Source organism: Spermophilus citellus, assembly GCF_964194105.1.
Source record: "Spermophilus citellus genome assembly, chromosome: 18".
Taxonomy (NCBI): Eukaryota; Metazoa; Chordata; class Mammalia; order Rodentia; family Sciuridae; genus Spermophilus; species Spermophilus citellus.
In genome coordinates this window covers 6201626-6221113 of record NC_138200.1, presented here as the reverse complement: position 1 = coordinate 6221113, position 19488 = coordinate 6201626, and the positions used below count along the sequence as shown (strand labels likewise).

At 56.5% G+C, this 19488-nt stretch overlaps 1 protein-coding gene across 1 annotated transcript in view; it reads right to left on the bottom strand.

The window, feature by feature from the left end:
* The window catches only part of SHANK1 (SH3 and multiple ankyrin repeat domains 1), a 44235-nt gene that overhangs the window by 11057 nt on the left and 13690 nt on the right, over positions 1–19488 (bottom strand). The window contains exons 12-22 of the mRNA XM_081275736.1: positions 19070–19263; positions 15611–15724; positions 15359–15434; positions 14886–14912; positions 7446–7528; positions 7092–7216; positions 6491–6626; positions 6140–6220; positions 5572–5595; positions 5284–5352; positions 4755–4873 (exon numbers count right to left, since the gene is read on the bottom strand). Of these exons, the coding sequence (XP_081131862.1) occupies positions 4755–4873; positions 5284–5352; positions 5572–5595; positions 6140–6220; positions 6491–6626; positions 7092–7216; positions 7446–7528; positions 14886–14912; positions 15359–15434; positions 15611–15724; positions 19070–19263 (1048 nt within the window). The remainder of the gene's footprint in view (positions 1–4754; positions 4874–5283; positions 5353–5571; positions 5596–6139; positions 6221–6490; positions 6627–7091; positions 7217–7445; positions 7529–14885; positions 14913–15358; positions 15435–15610; positions 15725–19069; positions 19264–19488) is intronic.

Below are 19488 nucleotides of genomic sequence, written 5' to 3'. Positions count from 1 at the left end.
GCGGGAAAGACTGGGGGACAGGAGGGGAAATGAAATGCAACAGAGAGAAAGAGGGGCCCAGAGGGGCGAGCCTGGTAGGGCTGGAGGCGGGGAGGGCTGGGGCAGGGCTGGGGCAGTCCCAGGACACCAGCCCAGAGTGAGAAATATAATTAGAGGGAGAACCTAAGTTGAAAGAAAGGCTGAAACTAGCACCCATACAGAGACTGCAGGGACCAGAGAGCAGAGACAGTGGCCAAGAAAGCGAAAGCCATGCAGAAGGACAGACAGGCGAACAGCAGATCCCTCGGAGGAGACATGGCCTGGGCCTTGGCCTTGATCTGCCTGGGCTCTGTGCCACACTGCAGCCGTGGGTCTCCCTCCCCACCCCTTAGGCTGAGTGTAACAATGTCCTGGGGAATCGAAACCTCTCAAGGTCCGAGTGCCGCCTCTAGTACAGACACAGAGGGGTCCACACGAAGGATGAAGAGGGAGAGAAGAGAGGTGGAGATACAGAGGAGGATAACTCCCAGAAATGTGAGAGGCCAGTGAGATGCAGAAGCCTTCATGTTGGGTGCCGGAGCAGGAAAGATGAGGTTGGCAGGTGGGGTGGAACAGAGAGGGGCAGAGAGCCCCACATAAGAGGAGCTTTAGAGAGGACCTAGGGACAGATCCAGGGAGTGAGAAAAGAAACAGAGGTTCTACTGGGCAGATGACCACAGGCTCCTGGACTCCTGGACAAGGAGCAACAGGAGGACTCGGAGAAGAAATCAGGTGAACGCCATGAGCTTCACTTCTAGGGGGAGAGAGCAGGTGGGCATCTGTTCATTACTGGCTGGTGGCTGAGCCCGGCTGGGTGGTCTTTGGAGCTCAGATGGCTAGTTCAAGGCTCAGGATTTTGTCTCTCCTGTAACCAAGTTCACAGTGTGGCCCCCACACTGGGGCTTCAGGGCACTTCCTGGGGGCTCCATGTATTTGCTGAATGAATGAAAGTAAGATTTGCTTTCACTAATCTGATATTCACTAGTCACAGTGGGGTCTCTCATCAGCACCTTGCTATGCTAGAGTTACCCTCCATTAAGGCTCATCAGAATGGGCAAGGTCTCAGCTCTGACCCCATGTAACAGAAGAGGAAGTTGAGATGCAGAGAAATGAAATAATGTGGCCAAACATGGCACATGAAGTTAGAAGGATTTAAATGCACATTCACCTAACAGGTGAATTATAGAATTTCTGGGGTCTGCGAACCAAGGCAAACACCTGGGGCAGATTCACAGGGAAGAACATTCAGAGAGAGCAGGGGCTGAGATGCCTCTGGAAGGAAAGGAAGCCTGAGGAAAGAAAGGCCATCACGTGCCAGCCCATCAGCAAATCCTGATTGAGTGGGGGAGGGAACACGGGGAGGCCAGGATTGGAGTCCATTGAGGCTGAGACTCTTTTAGTCTCAGAATGGTGAGGCAGTGGTGCTCAACCAGAAGTGGCTTTGCCCAACCCGCAACAGTGGGTCATCTCTGGGGTCAGTGGTGGACTGGAGGCAGTCCTGGAGGACCTTCCAGGGACGCTGTCAGACATCCTACAACGCACAGGACAGGTCCCGCAAGCCAGAGCCATCAGGCCCCGAACACAGACAATTCTGGTTACCTGTGGTAGTTAGGTTCTGTAAAGTCAATGTGCATTTTTGTCAACCTGTCAATACGTCACCTTGTTTTGTATGTGTTCCTGTAGAGACATATCTTATTTAATATAGTTTGTGGATTAGCATTAAACTCACCGACTCATGCCTGAGAAAGCTCGTCTCCATAAGGCACATCATGGCCTTCCTGCACTTAGAAATACTAGGTGGCATTTCAGAACTATACTTGGGGGACATTTCAAACACTGAAATCGCCAACAAAAGGCACAAAGATGAAAAAAAAAATCCCTGGTATGAAATCAGTGACTCTAGGGTGCCAGTCTACAGGGGTGTGCACTGGGCAGAGCGCTGGCTTAGTCCACCTTAGTCAGGAGCACGCATGTCGGGTGGGTGACTTGAAAATTTTGCGACTCTGTCCATGTCCATATCACAGAAAGACCCACAGATATTGATTTGGGGGTCCAATTAAATTTTAGTGAGCAGGTGAGTTTGCAAATATAGAATCCTCAATTACTGAGGATCCAAGAAACCCTGGTGTGTGTCAAGAGGACTTGGACCTCGGCTCTGATTGAACATACACTGGAGGAGAGATCTAAGGCCAGCAAATTCAAATCTCTGAGGCCCTCTATTCATCCTCTGTTAAATGGGGATGCTTTCTCTCTCTCCTGTCCTTCCCTCCTGCCCTGAGAGAAGTTTGCTGGTACCAGATGGTACCAGAGGGTGAGGAGAGAAGACCATAGACAGAGAAAACAGCGACAAGAAGGTGATAGAAAGGCATCTCTGAGAAGAGGGAGGAAGAGCCGGGCTCTAGGGAGGCCACTGTTTGTTGAGAGCCTGCTACGTGAGGAGTTGGGCTCCTTTAATTCTCCTAAAAAGCAATACAGTCATCTTTCACCCCATTTTACAGAGCAGGAAAGTGAGATGCCCAGAAATTAAGTAGCATAATCCAAAATGATATAGTTAGCCAAGGAAGTCAGGATTTGAAGTCACATCTCCCTGACTTTCATGGCCACGTTTTGTTTTGTTTCTGCACCAGGGATTGAACCCAGGGGTGCTTAACCACTGAGCCACATCCCCAGCCTTTTTTTTTTTTTTTTTATTTTGACACAGGGTCTCACTAAATTGCTTAGTGCCTTGCTAAATTGCTGAGGCTGGCTTTGAATTTGTGATCCTCCTGCTTCAGCCTCCTGAGCCGCTGGGATTACTGGCATGTGCCACCGGGCCCATGCTCCACTTGACCATGCACTTTTGATCTTTTGAATTTGCGGGAAGGTGAGCATGGAAGATAGCCTCACAGCTGCAGGGATTTCAAACTTCTTTGGAAAAGGGCATAAAGACAGGGCCTGTTGCTTACAGGCACTCCCCCAAGCTCTGAGAAGTGGCTAAAGACCTACTGCCTCTAAACTGGACAGAAATTCCAGGAGTCCTGGGGCAAAATTGGCCACCAATTCTTGAATCTCGTGAAAGTATGAGACCCTCTACAGGATGCGGCATAACCCTTGGGGAGGCTATGGGAAGACTTCAGGCTCGACTGTGCACTTAGACAGGAATAAACTACAAGTCTTTATTTTTACATCCTCCAGTGAATATTCAACTCTTCCTCAATTAAGGATGTAGGCAACAAACTCTGCTAGTCTCAGCAAGACCAGCGCCTACATGCCCAGTAGAAATCACAGACATTTCCATATCCCATCACAGTGGTACGCATTTCTCAAAATAGTGTTTATGCTCCTCATGATTTTGAAATTAGAGTAGTTAAGATCCACCACCAGATCTTGTGTTGACAAAATGGGACCAATATTACGATATCACAAATTTTGCCTTTTAAAAATATTTTAAGCCAGGCATGGTGGTGCATGCCTGTAATCCCTGCAGTTCAGGAGGCTGGGGCAGAAGGATCACAAGTTTGAGGCCAGCCTGGGCAACTTAGTGAGACCCTCTGTCTCTAAATAAAAGGAGCTAGGGATGTAGCTCCGTGGTATAGTACCCCTGGGTTCAATTTCTTGTACTGCAAAAGAAGAAAGTAATAATAAAAAATTTGATTACTATTTTGGTGTAACTGTCCTTTTTTTAATTGTACATATTTTGCATCTATAAGCATTATTCTGAGACAACTGGTCAGCCTGCCAAAGGGGACCATGACCCCTAAAAGCCAAGGAACCCAGCTCTAGAGTAACTGGCCCCTTGGCCACCAGATGGTAGGTGTGACCAGAGGGCAGGACCTGGGCAGAGAAGGAGGAGGGCTCAGGGAGAGTTAAGGCAGTGGGTGGCCTCAGGAGGTGACTGGTGGAGGGTGGGGTGAGGTACTGTCAGATCTGTGGGTGGGGGGACCTTGGTGTCAAAGGCACATCTCAGAGAGTACACAGCCAGGGAAAAGCCAGCAGGGTCCTTCCAGAAGAATCCAGGCTGAGACTGGACTATGAGTCTAGGGCCTGACTTCCTGGGTTGGAATCCTGTCCCCTTCTCTGAGCCTCAGCTTCTGTAAATGGGCTAACAAGCATATGTACCACACAGGGTGATTCTAAGGAACAAATGAGATTATCTTTGCCAAAAACAGCATCCCAAACTGATCAACAGCCACCTTCCAGAGGTCACCCTCTAGTGGGGAAAGGCTGCAGAGAAGGGACAAAAATAATAATTCATACATATGTTTTTGGAGGTGAGGGCTCACTGTGTTGACCAGGCTGGCCTTGGTCCCCCTGGGCTCAAGCAATCCTCCAACCTCAGTCTCCCAAGTGGCTGGGACTACAAGTGTGTAGCCCGGTGCCCGGCTTAATGATTAATATTTCAACAACTACCACTTGTTGAGCAGCTGTTATGCCAGGATCTCCATCTATGATATCATTCTGCCTTCCCTGAGACCCCCCCCCCCCGAGGAGCAGAGAGAGGCAGGACAAGAGAACTAACATGAGGAGCAGGAGTGGCCAGTAGAGCCAGGCTATGATAGACTGGATTTGCGGGAGAATGAGGGGCAAGAGAAAGGGAGCCAGCAAAGTGGGGAGAAAGGAGGGGACCCAGGAAGTGATGTCCCTCCAGGGCTGGCATGAAGCACAGGTAGTCAGGAAGCCTTCTGGAAGGGGAGAAGAAAGAGGCTCCAGGGCAGCACGTGCACCCCGCTGTTTCCTCCCCACCCCAGGCTGCCTACCTCGGTGGCAAAGAAGCCTTTGGGCCGGTGCTTGCCCAGGGACGCCAGGCCGCCAGGCCCAGGACTCTCGCTTGCACTGATGGTCTGTTGAGCTGCCGCCAAGATTTCGTCCAGTTTGTCTAGACAGAGGCAAAGGTGGGTGGGGAGACAGAGAGATGAAGTTTGCTCAGACCCCGCCACAAAGGCAGAGCTGGTGCGGGAGTGGGGGAAGCCCGAACAGCATTGTGAAGGAACCAGGAAAGGGCTGCTGTCCTCCACCCCGCGCACCGGCAGTCCTGCTGGGGGACACCTCTGCCCGCAGCAGGCAGGACCCAGCGATGGGAAAGAGTGAGGCAGAGAGTAGGAGAGCCTCAGGGGAGGGGGCGGGCGGCAGACAGAGGGGAGGGGTGAGATCGTGGCATGGCTGGGGTCCAAGACACGCGCTCAGTGGAAGTGGCTGAGGGGCGCGGGGAGAAAGAGTGAAGGTGGCGCCCAGCAGGGCCGAGGGGTGGGGCACGCGGGCAACCCGGAGCAGGGCCGGTCATCTTACTGAGAGCCATCTGATACACGGTCCGCTTTTTCTCCATGCTGGGCACTGGCGCAGGCTGCTGCTCGTACTCTGTGGGCAAAAGAGACGGATGAAGCCCAAGGGCGCCCCAGCGGACGGGGCGGAGCAGGCTCGGCCCGTGGGCGTGGCTAGCAGGTGCAGGCCGGTGGGCGTGGCCAGCGGCTGCGCAAGCGCGAGTGGGGGCAGTGAGGGGCCGGGGGTCAGGGAGGGGCGAGTCCACCGGCGGGATCGGGAGACAGGGGCCCTCCCGCCAGTCCTGTACCCACTCACCACTCTTCTTCTTCCAAGGGGAGACTAGCCCGGGGGAGAGGCAGTAGAGGAGCCAAGAGTTAGGACGTCAGGGGGAGGCGAGGGCCCCCTCTCTGGAACGCCCCCCTCCCTCAGGGCCCCGGGGGGGGCGGGTGGTCAGCTGCCCGACCCGCCCCTGACGGCGGAAACCGGACCCCCCTGGGTCCAATGGGCCCTGTCTGGAAGGAGGGGTTCGCTCTCCTGTGTTATTGGGATTTGGGGGGAGCCAGTGGAAGGAGAGAGAGAGAGAATGGGGTGGGGGCGAGGTGGCACTGATGTAGGGAGGCCTGAAGGAAAGAAAGAGCGACCCGCAGAGAGCGGGACACATATAGACCCTAAGAGAGATCCCGACAGAGAAACAGAGATACAAGAGGACAGGGGAACGTGTTCTCTCAGAGACACACAGGCAGGCCAGAGTCTGGCCCATAGATTGGGGAACAGAAGGAGGACGAGGACCCTGATCACTAACAACACTAACAAACTCGAGGGACGGTCCAGCCCCCTCCCCACCCCTCCCTGGCCCTCAGCCCCAGCAGCCCCTCAGGCTCACCCATTTCCTCCAGCTCTGAGGTCATAGACTTGGAACGAAGGGAGATGGCTGGGGGTGGGAGCCGCTTAGCCTGCTGGGGTGCTGAAAAGGCGACGTGGGGGTGGGCGTCATCAGAACCATGGGGACAAGACCCCATGACTTCCTGCCACCACACTGCTCCCAGAGCTAGAGAACAGCACCTCCGGCATGCTGAGCCCTCCCTGCCTCCTTTTGTCCCCAGAAGGGTCATGAACAAGCAGCCTTGGGAAAGTGCAGGCCTCGGGTGGTGGGGGCCAGCCATGAAGGCTCCTGAGGGTCTTGATCTGGTATCTGTGAGATGCCCAGGCCTTGCCATGCAGGTGTGCAAAGTACCTTTCTTATGGACAGCTTCATCCATGTCCGGGTGCCTGGTGACCATCACCACCTTGACCATCAGTGTGTTGCCCCCTTGGCGGATCATGTTTACCACCTGTCGGTGGCCAACCTTCACCACGTTCTGCCCATTCACCTGTGGCACAGGTTGGGATGAGGGAGGGTCGTTTTCAGCTTCAGAATCCCAGCAAAGTGGCCTCCTACCCTGCCCTGTCCCCGTCCACCACTCTCCCCTCCCTCTGAACCTCCTCACCATTCCTGCCCTGGCCAGGCCCCTACCCCCTTCCTGAACTCCCTGGCTCAGGGTCCAAGAGGAGGCTCTGCATACCCTATTCATCCCGGTCCCCTTCTCATCCCCCAGAAGTGTGTGTGTGTGTGTGTGTGTGTGTGTGTGTGTGTGTGTTGGAGACAGCTCTGTGCCATTCTTTCAAGACACTTCAGAAGAGACCTCAGATGGAATTGTGGCTGGGGGTGGCCAGGGAGCTGGGAAGCCTGATGCCAAAGGAGACTCTGGAGTTGGGTAGGCAGATCTTGGTGTGGACTATGAGGGGACTGGGGGCCTGTCATCATGGCCCCATGGAAGAGAGGTGGCAGGACTCACCTCGATGAGGAAGTCTCCCATTCGAAGTCCAGCCCTCCATGCCACGCCGCCCTCGTCCACTGACTCCAGGTACTGCAGCGCCGGGAAGGCCGGGGTGGGGGTGAACTCCTCAATGGGGGTCTGCGCTGCAGACAGGGAGGAGCCGGCGGGGTCGGAGGGGAGGGGGTGGAGAGGCCAAGCAGGGGATGGGGCTCAGACCCAAGTCACGTAGGCCTCACCGTAGCTGAGGGACCAGCACCCCAGGGTGGGGTGGTGGGAGGGGTGGGGTCCCTTCCTCTTTCCATGCCTCCCACCCTGGCCCTGCTTCCTGGGTCAGAGAGCCCTGCTCCCAGCCCCTCCCCGGCCGGCACTCACCCTTGGCCCCCCGGAGCACGAACCCAAACCCCTCACTGTCCTTCTTCTGCAGTAAAACTGTCTTCTCCTTAATGATGTAATCGCTGGCAGGAAGGCAGGAGGGATGGAGGTGGAGAAGGGATCATGAGATACAGAGCTGGCGCCCCACCCAGCAACCCGGTGCCCCAGCCCCTGCTCTGCTCCGGGACCATTCATGGCACCTCCTGGAATGTCTCTCCGTGTGCATGTGCTGGCAGCAGCCCTGACAGGCCTCCCCCTCAGAGCCCAGAGTGCTCTCTCTCCCACTCACTCTTTCCTCATTCATCCATCCATGCATCCAGCCACCCATCCATTCAGCAAGTAGTTACGGGGCCCACTGTGCACCAGGAACGCAGAGGGCTGGGGAGAGAAGCCTCCAGAGACACAGAGCTTAGCTTGGGTCCCTGCTAGCCACTTCCTTTCTGTGACCTTGAGCCCATGACTTTAACCATTTGTGCCTCGGTTTCCTCACCTATAATGGGGGATAATTACAGACCCTGCCTGATGGGGACATGAGGGAATTCAGAGTGGGTAATATGCATGGTGCATGGCACAGCGCCTGGCAAAAGCCTGTGTTCAGTGGGACCTGTACACCATCCTGGGATCAAGGTATTAAGTCACAATGACACGTCCTTTGACAAGACCCCTCTCAACTCCGTTACTATACATTACAGTAACACTTCCTGAGGTCCCCAAGCCAAGTGGGACTCTGCTTGCTTTGTACTACCCAATATGGCAGCCACCGGCTGCATGTGACTATTTTTATGAAAGCTAATCAAAACTAAAAGCATTCAGTTCCTCAGTCACAGTGGCCACATGCGGCTGGTGGCTACTACCATGCAGGACAGTGCTGACACAAAACATTTCCACCACTGCAGAAAGTTCCAGTGGACTTTCTTTAGGCCTTGGTAAATCTCAAGTGCATCCCCTGAATGCCATCAGTATGCCCTAGTAAAATGTGAACTCCCCATGAATATTCTGACAGTCCTCAGGAAAGCCACCAAGTCCCACCAGTACATTTGGGCAATGCTCACAAACCCAGTAAATATCAATGAAACTGAAAACTTTGCATTTATATCCCCGCCTGTGCAGGTTTGCTCAGACCACTGTCCCAAATTCCAACATCACTACTGTATATCTCAGCAATGCACAGCTCATCCTCCAGGGAGACCAAGACCCCAGGTCCATCAAGAATGCTCAAACACCCTGGACCCAGACCACTCCCTTCAGAACCCCCAAGAATACCTAGGAGCCACAGAATGCACACCTGTTTGGCCCCAAACATCCTTCAGTAATAACTGGAGCTGGACACACTGCATACTTGTAGCCCCTCCCCACTGTTCCTCTTGCACGTCCTCAGGTATGCCAACAATGCCCAGACCCCCTCAGCGTACCCCAGTAACATCCATGCAGCTTCAGCACACTCCAATAATAGCCAAGCGTGCTCCCCAATTACCTACCCCCACAGATTTAGCAAAACAGCCCTCCACGAATACTCCAGTATATTTCAGTAACACCCCCACATATCCCAGTATGCTCCAATAATAACTTCCCCCTCACTCCGATCTCAGTGTATTCCCATAACACACCCCCTGACACATCCCAGCACATGCCAATAATACCCAATGTGCTTCTAGTGTATTTTGGCATCACCCCCACAGGCACCCCTGTATACTCCCATGAACCCCACCAGTTCCACTGTAAAATCTATACATCTGTATCATAGCAACTGTGTTCAGCATGTGCATGTGTACTGCCAGCCCGTCTCCACACTCCTTAGCGCGTCTTAATGTGCTCGACAGCACATATGTACACACAGACACATCTGAGCCGCAGCCCTTGCTGGAGAGTTCACCCTGGTCCAATCAACACATCCACACCACACCCACCATGTCTTCCTCCCCCTGACCTATGCAGCCCAGCGCCTGGCCACCTTTGCAGCTAATGGAGCTGCTGTTGGGAGAGAAGGGCTGAATGAGGCGAGGTGAGGGGAACAGGAAGGACAAGGGGCCAAGAAGCCTTGGGCGCAGGTACAGTGGGGAGGCAGGGTCAGCAGAAGTTGGTTCTGAGGTCAGGGCTGCCTGCTCCTGACCATGCATTTGGTGACATCCTCATCCCCACTTTTGCCCCGCCCCCAACCTGACAACCTCCTCCAAGCCTATGTCCTTGCTACTCCCATATCCTTTCCAGCTCTCCAGGCCCCGCCTGCAGCCAAGAGTGCCCATCAGCACCCTTTATCCCTCACCAGCAGCACTACCTCTTTCCTTCATTCATACCTCTCACCTCTCCTTCCCCCACCTTCCCTCTGCCCCACACCTCCTCACTCTCCATCCACAAGCCTCAGAATCCTCCATCCCACAGCACAATCAGTAAAACCCCATGCTGTGATAGAGGCACTTGCTATGGGCAGGCCGTACATAAAGCCCCTCACAGGCAAAGCACTCACGTGTCCCCCCACAACCAGCCTGTGAGGTACATGTAAGTACCATTTCCACTCTGCAGGTGAGGGAACAGAGGAAACAAAGGTTAAGTAACTTGCCTGAAGTCACAGGGTGAATAACATTCAATAATATCCAAGAAAATACCTGGGCCACTGCAGTAATAATACACTCTACTCCATTGCACCCAAATACCTTGAGCACATACACAAAATCACCAGGAAATGTCCTCCAGCACCTAAAGTTTATCTCAAGTTATGCCAACCACACAGCGAGTAACACGTATCGAACTGCTAAATGCCACTGTTCTAAGCACTTCATGTTTATCTATTCATTTAATCCTAACATCAGTCCTAGGAGGCATTAACTGTTATTGTTCCCATCTTACAGATGAGGAAACTGAGGCACAGATAAAAAAAACTTGCTCAAGATCACACTAGCTACAAAAAATGTGGAAGCCATGATTTAAACTTCCCATAAGCAGTATGTCCCAATAATCCATATACCCTAAGTGTCCAAACACCCCCCAGATCACCACAGCATCCCTCTGTCCTTCCCTCCCAATTCCCACATCTGAATCCCATAAGGGACCTCTCTCCTCTTTCTCATGACTGGGTCACATGAGCCCTGGCTATCTGTGGTGGCCCCCATCCTGCCAACTTCTCAACTGCCCTCTTATCCCCCAGCTTCCTGCAACTTTGTATTTCATCTCCCCTGTCTCCTCCCCCTGACCTCACTCCATACCATCTTGCAGTTCCTCCCCACCCTAACCACTCCACCAGCCTGCACAGCCCTCTGCAGTCCCTTATCCGACCCCAGGGGACCATCTTTCCACCTCCCACAGTCCCTTCCCCAAAATGTCCTCCTCAGGCTCCTGTGACCTCCTCACCCTATCCATGCCACCTCTCCCTGCTTTCCTTAGCCTCATCTCTCCAACGTCCTCTTTGGCCTCCTCTGTATGTGTCCCCTAAATCACCCTCAGTTCCTACTTTCCACCCCACCGGTTCATCCATGGGAAGCTCTCCTCCTTGCATCCTCAACTCAGTTCCCCAGCACCCACCGAGCACCCTCCAGCACCCTCCAGCACCCTCCGCAGCTCTATTCGCAGCTGCATTCATTTACATTCCCTGCGTCCTCTCCCCTGCTCTCCAGGCTGCCCAGATCCCCACCCCCAAATTCTGTTCGCATTCCCGCATTCCCTCTGTACCCCATTTCCTTTCTTTGCACACTCCACACACCCCATGCTCCAGCATCCATTCCCTACTCCAGCACCCCCACTCTCCCTGTCCCTCCCGCTCCTACTCAGGCCCCTCCACCTTCCCCTCCCCCACATGTGCTACCCACACTGCACCCCATTCACGCTCTCTAGTGCGGACTACCTGTCTGTCAGGAGCTGGCACAGCGCTCTCCCCCAGGCCATCCCTCGGCGTCCCTGAGAGGCCTCTGGAGCTCGGCGGCCAGCTCCTGTTCCCTGGATCCCACACGCGGAGACTGCGGCGTCCACTCCCCCACCCCCACACGGAGGTCCTTCTCACACACTCAGAATCCCACAGCCCCACGCCTGCGGCTGTACATGGCGCCCCTCCAGTGCTCAGCCCCTCCCCGTGTACCCATATCCATGGGCATCTCCACAGCAAGCCCAGAGGCCCCCACACAGGGAGGCCAGCCCCCTTCTCCATGCTGAAAAGTGGCAAACACAAGCAGATGCGGCTCCCCATGCAGAAGCTCAGCTGTGGCCCAGTACACGTGCCCGGCATGGGCAGAGGGCAGAACCTCTGGCTCACAAGGGTCCCCTCCCACGCAAGACCCCCTGGGGGCAAGGGGAGGGGCACATGGTGATAGAAACACAAGAGGGACCAGTGAAGGGGCTAGTGGGGGAGGGGCAGGCTGGGCACTGGAGGTGGGGTGTTGGGAAACATAGCCGCAGTCCCTGGGACAGATCCACTCCATCACTCTCTCTCTCTCTCTCTCTCTCTCTCACACACACACACACACACACACACACACAGGACTTCCCAGACAGCCTCACTATCGTTCCAAGTCACACAGAGACAGACACTGTCACACAGGGCCACACAGATGGACACAGCTGTGGGGTGGGCTAGGAGCCTGCCAGCTCCCCATCTCTCTCCCTCTCACACACATACATACACATACGGCTGCAGGCGGTCACACACACGCATATCGACACAGCCATACTGACACACGCACAGTCGCACAGTGACACGCAGCGGAAAAAGAGGAGGGGAGGGGAGGGGAGACTGGGGGCGGATTGCGTGTGTGATGGGGGGACGACTGTGAATGGGAGAGAGGGGTATGAATGGGGGGACTTGCCAACTCCGGGAAGAGGGGCGGGGAAAGGGGGATCAGTGGAACAGGGGCCTGGGGGTGTCGGTGCCTGAGGGAAGCCACTGTGGCTCCCCGGGGAGGGCTGCACAGAATGGGGGCGCTGACGGTGGCAGCAGGGGCAGTGGGTGCTGAACCTGCAGTGGGGTCCGTCTGGAGGGCCAGACTGGGGAAGGGTCTTGCGGGAAGAGGAGAGGGGGTCAGGAACAGCCGTGAGGGGGTGGGGGACGGTCCCGGGGCTGAGGAGTGTGCGCGGGGGCTCTAGCAGAGGGGCCCAGGGAGCCGGCCGAGGGATCGCGAGGGATGGAAGGGCTCTAGGCCGGGCCGAGGTTAGGGACAGGCAGGGAGGGCAGGGGGAGTCTTGGGCTGGGGGCAGCCCTCGGAGGGGCGCTGGCGGCCGGGCAGGGTCCCGGGAGCGGGCCGGGGCCTCGGGCCTGGCCGCAGGGAAGGGGCGGCGCGCTGGGTTACCTGTAGATGTACCAGACGCTGCGCCGCCGGGGCCCCAGGGCCGGCCAGCTGGAGGAGAGCGCGGGGGGCGGCTGCGGCAGGGAGCCCCCGCCGGGGCCGCCCCCGAGACCCCCGCCGCCGCCGACCGCAGACAAAGCCATCGCCGCCGCGGCCCCGGCCCCGGCCCGGGTCCCGGTGCCGGCCGCCCCCGCCGCCGCCGCCGCCGCCGCGTCCCCGTCCCCGCTCGGCCGAACCCCCGTGTCCGGGCCCCCAGGCCCCGCCTCATGCTGACCCGCGCCGGGAGGGGGGAGGGGGAGGGGGCGCGCACCCCCCCGCGGGAGGGAGGGCAGGGCCGGGGGCTCACATGCCGGGGGGCGCGGGGGCGCGGTGCGCGGGGTCCGGCCGCGGCGGTAGCGCGAGGACCGCGGACGGCGCCGGCTTCAGCACCGCGGACAGCTCCGGAGGCGGCGGCGGGCGGGAGGCTTAACCCCTTGGCGTCCTGCGCCGGGTGGCGGAGGGGGCCGGGCAGGGGGAGGGGGCTGGGAGGGGAACGCGGGGGCCCCCTTGGCGGGAGAAGGGGGAGGGGCGAGGCGCGGGGGGAGAAGGGGGAGGCACTTCCGGTCTGCCCCCCCTAACCCCCCTCCCCCCTCCAGAGCCCTCCCGCGCAGGTGCAGAGCGAGGGAGAGCGGGGAGAGGGACGCACAACATCATACAAGATGCCTCGCAACCGCGTGCAGGGACGCATGGACAGAGCCTCACTCCCGGGCAGGGACACCACGGGTGAGAGAGGCCCCGGGAACGGACACGCAACCCACCACCACAGACCAACACACAAGGCACTCCAACACCGCCTGAAAGGGCCCAGAAAGGAGGTCCAGGACATTCAGACCTGGCCCCTGGGGAGGCAAGACAGCCCTCCCCCATGGCCCAGAAGCCCTGCCAGAGGGAGACACACAGCACCCCAAGCCGCAAGAGGAGAGAGTGGCACACACCAGGAGGGGGATACACAGCTGGATGGCCCTGCTCCAGCAGGGGTGCTGGGGCCCAGTAGTGGGATGCAGGACAGACAGAGGCCAGGCCAGGTCACCACAGAAAGGGCCAGGTAGAACAGAGGGAAGGCAGGAGGAGGGGGCCTCAGGCACTCCACACACACAGCAGCACAGGGAGCCCCAGGAGCAGTGGAGGAGAAAAGACAGGAACCACAGTAGACAGCAAGACCGGCTAGCAGGAGGGGAAGGAGGTAGAGAGGGACCATCCCCAAACAGCTGGTGAAGCAAGTGACCTCCCAGACCAAGGCCAAGGAGAGGCCCAGAGAGATGTGGACAGAGACAGAAGCAGAGGCCAACTCTCTGAAGCAAGGACACCAGGAGTGGGGGAAACCTTGATACTCACCCGGTGCCCAGAGCCGGAGACGTGCCAGGTGAACACGCACAATGGTCAAGCGCCTCAGACCCTCGGGGCGCAGGGTGGCATTCCAGTCCCACTCCCTCTCCCCATGTTGTCATTTCTCTTCCCACCCCAACCCTGACCCTTCCCCACTGGCCAGAACACAGACACATAGGTTTGGACACATTTAATGGAAGGACGCTATGAACAAGGAGACCCTTCCTTGGCTTGTGGGACGGCGGAGGAGAGTGTCATCTCTCAGACACCAGATTATGACGCTCCCTCTCCCACAGCCCTGCCCTCTGGAAGCCCAAGCCCTGCAGTCCTCCCTTCCTCTGCTCTCCCCTCCCCCAGCATTCCAGATCCTGAATTCCAGATCAATCAGATAGATGCAGATGCATGCACACACTCCTCTGTGCTGACACGAACAGCAACATGCACAGACCCACAGATGTGTACAGAGACCCGCCTGTCCACATGTGTGATCAGACACATAAACACTTCTGGCAGTGCTTGCCCACAGACTCAGAGAAGCACAGATATGCAGAGCCAGTTGCACAGTTAACACAGTCACAAATGCACCGGGATATATCGAGTGGGACAGAGCATTTTTACAGGGACCTCCATCTAAAGGCCTTCCAGCCACACATGCACACGGATGGGTGTCATGCACACCTACAGAGACACACATCCACACATTGGGAAACCTCAGCTCTGGTCGTGCACACGCACACATTCATTCACCCCACAGGCACCCCATCCTTCCCATCCTGACCCCGTCCCCTCCCTGCCCCTCCCCTCTCACCTCCCTGGGCCAATCCCATCCATCAAGCTTCAGAAGCAAGTCAGCCAGCAGCCAGGGAGGGGAAAGGTGTCAGTGTACCCCTCTCCCGACCCCATCCCACCTGGCCCTGCCCGTCCCCTCCCTACACCAGTGCAAGGCAGGGGATGCACACACACTTCCACTGCATGTGACTGCACGATGGGGCACATGAAGGAGACCAGAACCTCCACCCAGCCACACACACGAACACCCCCAGGGTACCCAGCCACCTCATTAGTCTCTGGCTACCCCAAAATGGACAGTCTCAGTGGCTGCCAAGCAGGGTTTGCAGTTGGGCTGAGTTGTCTGAAGCCAACTGCCTTCTCCCACCCTTGACACCCCTTCAAATTTTGGGAGGAGATGAGATGGGGGCTTAGAGCTGGTGGACATAGCTAAAGTATGGAGCCTGCAGGAAGACTAGGGTGGGGGGCACCTGAGAGTGTAAAGACATTTACCTTGGGGCATCAAAGCTGTCGTAGGAGCCCACAGTATAATGCCGGAAGAGTCTCTTTGCTTTGTCACTGCGGCTTTCTGCAGGAGGACAAGGAACAATCTTGAACCCTTGCTTTGGAATCCATGAACCCACCCCAGGCTCCTGACCTGAGCTTCCTTCTACCTCCAGCACCCCACCTGTTCCCCAGGAGGAGGAGAGGAAGGGAGATGAGGATTCTAGGGTGTACTGGGGACAGTTGGGAGTTCCTCGTTACCTTGCTTTCCCTCCTGGGAACGGTTTGCCACCTCTTCCAAGCAGTCAGAAGGGAACCAGCCAACACGACCTTTGACCTGGCCTTCCCAGAAGCCTCCTTCCCCGATGCTGAGCACTGGACGGGAGCAGAGACATGGGAACATTTTGATGTGTCTATGCTGCTCCCCAGCCGCCAGCACACTCCTGAACACGTAGCCTGCCCACAATCCCTAGCACCTGGCTTACGGGCATCCTCAAGAAATGTCTGAAGAAGGTTGAGGGGATCATGGGAGAACCAAACCATGTCACTATTACCTTCAAGATTTCTGGACCCAAGGGGGGACATCAAGAAACATAGGAGTGAGGGGAGCTGGGCCTGATGGTACACGCCTGTAATCACAGGGACTCCAGAGGCTGAGACAAGAGGATCGCAATTTGAGGCCAGCCTCAGTAACTTAGCAAGACCCTAAACAACTTATTGAGACCCTGTCTCAAAAAATTAAAAGGTCTGGGGATGGATGTAGCTCAGTGCCAACAACCTTGGGGGCTGGGGTTGTGGCTCAGTGGTAGAGCACTCACCTAGCACGTTCAAGGCACTGAGTTCAATCCTCAGCACCACATAAAAATAAACAAAAGAAAGGTATTGTTTAACTAAAACTAAATTAAAAAGAAAGAAAGAAAGAAAGAAAGAAAAGAAAAGAGCCATGGCGGGGGGTGGGGGGGAGGCATTTCCTGACATGGTCCTCCCAGGTTAGGGGCAGGTCCTCCGTCCTTATCTATCTCCCCTGGTAATCAGCCGCAGCCAAGCTGTATAATTCCCCTAAACCATCCTAGGCCCTGTGAACTTGGGTGGCCATTGCAAGGACAAGCTGTGCTCCCCCTGCCACCCTGCTTCTGCCACATTCTGAAGTGTCCTTCCACTTAAATCTTTTATCCTTTCCTCCAGGGCCCTCCCTCGGCCTCTTTGCCTCCCTTGGCTCTCGAAAGAAAAAGAAATTAAAATCTCCTCCTTCCTTCTCCTCACCACAACTCAGGATGCTTGCTGCCAGCTCCACCTCTTGGCCAGTGGGCACATCTTCACCCTCTGCCTGTTACATGCCTGGCGTTGAAGTACAGAGACAGGTGACCAGGCTAGCAACGTTTACCCAGCTCTCACTCTGTGCCAGAACCCTACAGTGAGCATCTTCACTATCGCTGTTTTACTGACAAGGAAACTGAGGCTCAGGGAGCGACATCATTTGCCCAAGGTTCTAGGGCCCGTCACTGGCAGGGTGGCTTTGAACACAGATCAGTTTCCAGAGCTGATGCTTTGAGTCATTAATGTGCTGCTAACTTTTCATCCAAGGCTCGCTGCTGCTGCTGCTGCAGCAGCTGCTGCTGACAAGTGATGGACACACGTCTTCCCTGTTCCCAGCATTCCTCATGACTCTGTCCCCACTCCTCCACCTCATTCAGTCTTTGCACCCACCCAGGGAGGGAACAACTGTTTTTTCACTTTGTGCATGAGGACACTGAAGGTGACAAAAAAAAAAGAAAATCCCCTATCTGGAGATGGCTCAGGCCACTCTAGGAGTTGAGATCCTTTTCCCTACACAAACGGCCTCCTTTGATAGGATGTGGGGAATTCAGCTGAGGTGTCCAGGGTCATGGACAAGAGCAGAGGTGGCATGTCCAGGGGCCTGGGTTCCTGGCTGGCTCTGCCATGCTTGGCTGGGCAGTCTCATAATCAGTCATTTGTTACTGGATGGATACTTATTTAGTGCCAGTCATGACCAGGGTAGACACTGTTGCACACAATCACTGTGGCTCCTGCCCTCAGGGAGGTCCCAGACAAGCCACTGCAGGATTGGAAATTGAGGCCAGAACTCAAAAGGAAAGAACAGGGTGTTGGGAGAGAGGGCAGATGGGAGTGCATAAACTAGATGGCAGAGGGCCCTGGGGTCCCTGAGGATTGACATATTGGCTGGAGAGCTGAAGGATCCCAGGAGTTGAGGAGGCAGAGAGCGGGAAGAAGGGCTTTGCAGGCAGAAGGAAGAGCCTGGCACAGAAAAGGATGTAAGTGTGTGGAGAACGGGAAGAAGGAGAAGGTCTCCAGAACCGCATGCGTGAAGGAAGAGTGGGCAGGAGGGCACCGAGGCCAGGGGACGAGGTTGGGCTTTGACTCTGGGAGCAGAGGGAGCTGGCGAGGAGCTCAGGGGCCTCAGGCATGCAGGCGAGCCCGAGACAACCAAGTCCCCTAATGAAAGGGGGATGTGAAAACAGGAGGAAGTGTGTCCTCTCCCTACACAGAAAGACAGTGAGAGATACTGCTCTGGTCTTGGGCACCCTGAAGGTCCCTTGCCCCGGCCTCGGCTCCCCTTTCTTCTTTCCCTCATCCTCTCCCCCCACTTCCCAGGCCACTGGCTCTGACACATCTTGTCATTCATCCATTCACTCAGCAAATGTGCACTGAGCCTCCTGTGTGCTGGGTCACTAAACTGGGCCTTGGTGACCCAGAGACCAATGACTTGTCTGCAGGAACTCAGGCTATGGGGAGCCAGACTACAAAGCAGACCAAGGAATCAACCTGGTCCCCACGTGCCTCTTCAGGCCTTCCTCTGCTAGTCTGGGTGGCCGGGTTGTCCTCCTCTAAGTGCCTGAAGTAGGGCCACTTATGACACCTTACTCGGGGCTTGTTATGTGCAAAGCATCGGTCTGAATGCTTTATAAGACTATTTCCAGCCTTGTAAGGGTCTTATTTTAAAGATGAGGGAACTGAGGCCCACTCAGAAGTGGTGGGGCAGGATTTGAACCAGGCAGCCTGGCTCTCAGCCACCACACTGCTCCTTCTCCTGGTGTTGACCTTGTGTCTGCAGCTCACCTCCCTCCTCCAAAGCACTGTGCTATCCAAGAACACACCGAAGGCCCGGCCGGGTCTGCACGTCAGGGCCAGTGCACTGTTCTCCAGGGGAGAATGGGAAAACCAGAGAGGCCACCCTGGTATCAGCAGCCCCCCTGACCGAGCCCTGGCCTCAGCCAAGCCTCACACACCTGCCACCTCCTCAGAGCACCCTCCCATTTCTCAGATGAGAACACCTGGCTGAGGCAGGAGGTGAAGTCAAGGGTGCTGGGCTTGGACTGGGGACATTGGGCGAGTCACTTCATCTGTGTCCCTTCACCTATACAATGGGGCTCAGGACCCCTTCCAGAAAGGGCGATCAGACATCTAATGAGACCAGGCGGTGAAATACTCCAACCTCGCCGCAGGGTCCCACGAAAGTTCCCTTCCCTCCTTCACCTGGACCCTGCTCCTGGCAGGATCCTCTCAGTGTGCCTTCTCCTCCAAGGCAGAGGGACCTCTTGGGGCTCATTGGGGTGCCCAGAGTGCAAGGGACATTCTAGGTGCCTAGGTGCTGCTCAGATTCACCATGTCTCCTCCCAAACGAATGTGGCTCGCCTGCCCCCGCCTGGCCCCACAGTGCTGCCCGTCCTGTCCCGTTACCTTTGATCTTCTCGCCCTTGCTCAGGGAGATTTCCCCCTCAGCTTGGGCCTGGTACGACTTGACAGCCATGAAGGAGCGTCCAGGTACCGCTGAGTAGAGCTTCCTCCGCCTCCCGCGGCTGCCCAGGGAGCCCCCAGGGCCCCCTGAGCCCCCTGTGCCCCCGGCTGGCCCTTCCCGGGGCGTCCCGCTGGAGCTGCATACACAGAGGGTGTAAGAGGCAGGGGGCATGGAGGGAGGGGGCATCTCTGGGAAAACAGGGGTCCTCGGGTGGGAGGGGGATGGCGCACCAGAGTGGGGGAGGGGTGAGTGGGTTTCCCAGCTCTGGAGCCCTCCAAGGAAGAGGGCATTTAGAGGCTCCCTCTGCCTGCCCGCCCATGCACCCCAGCCCCCTCTCCTGGCTCCCGGCTTCCGCTCTGCC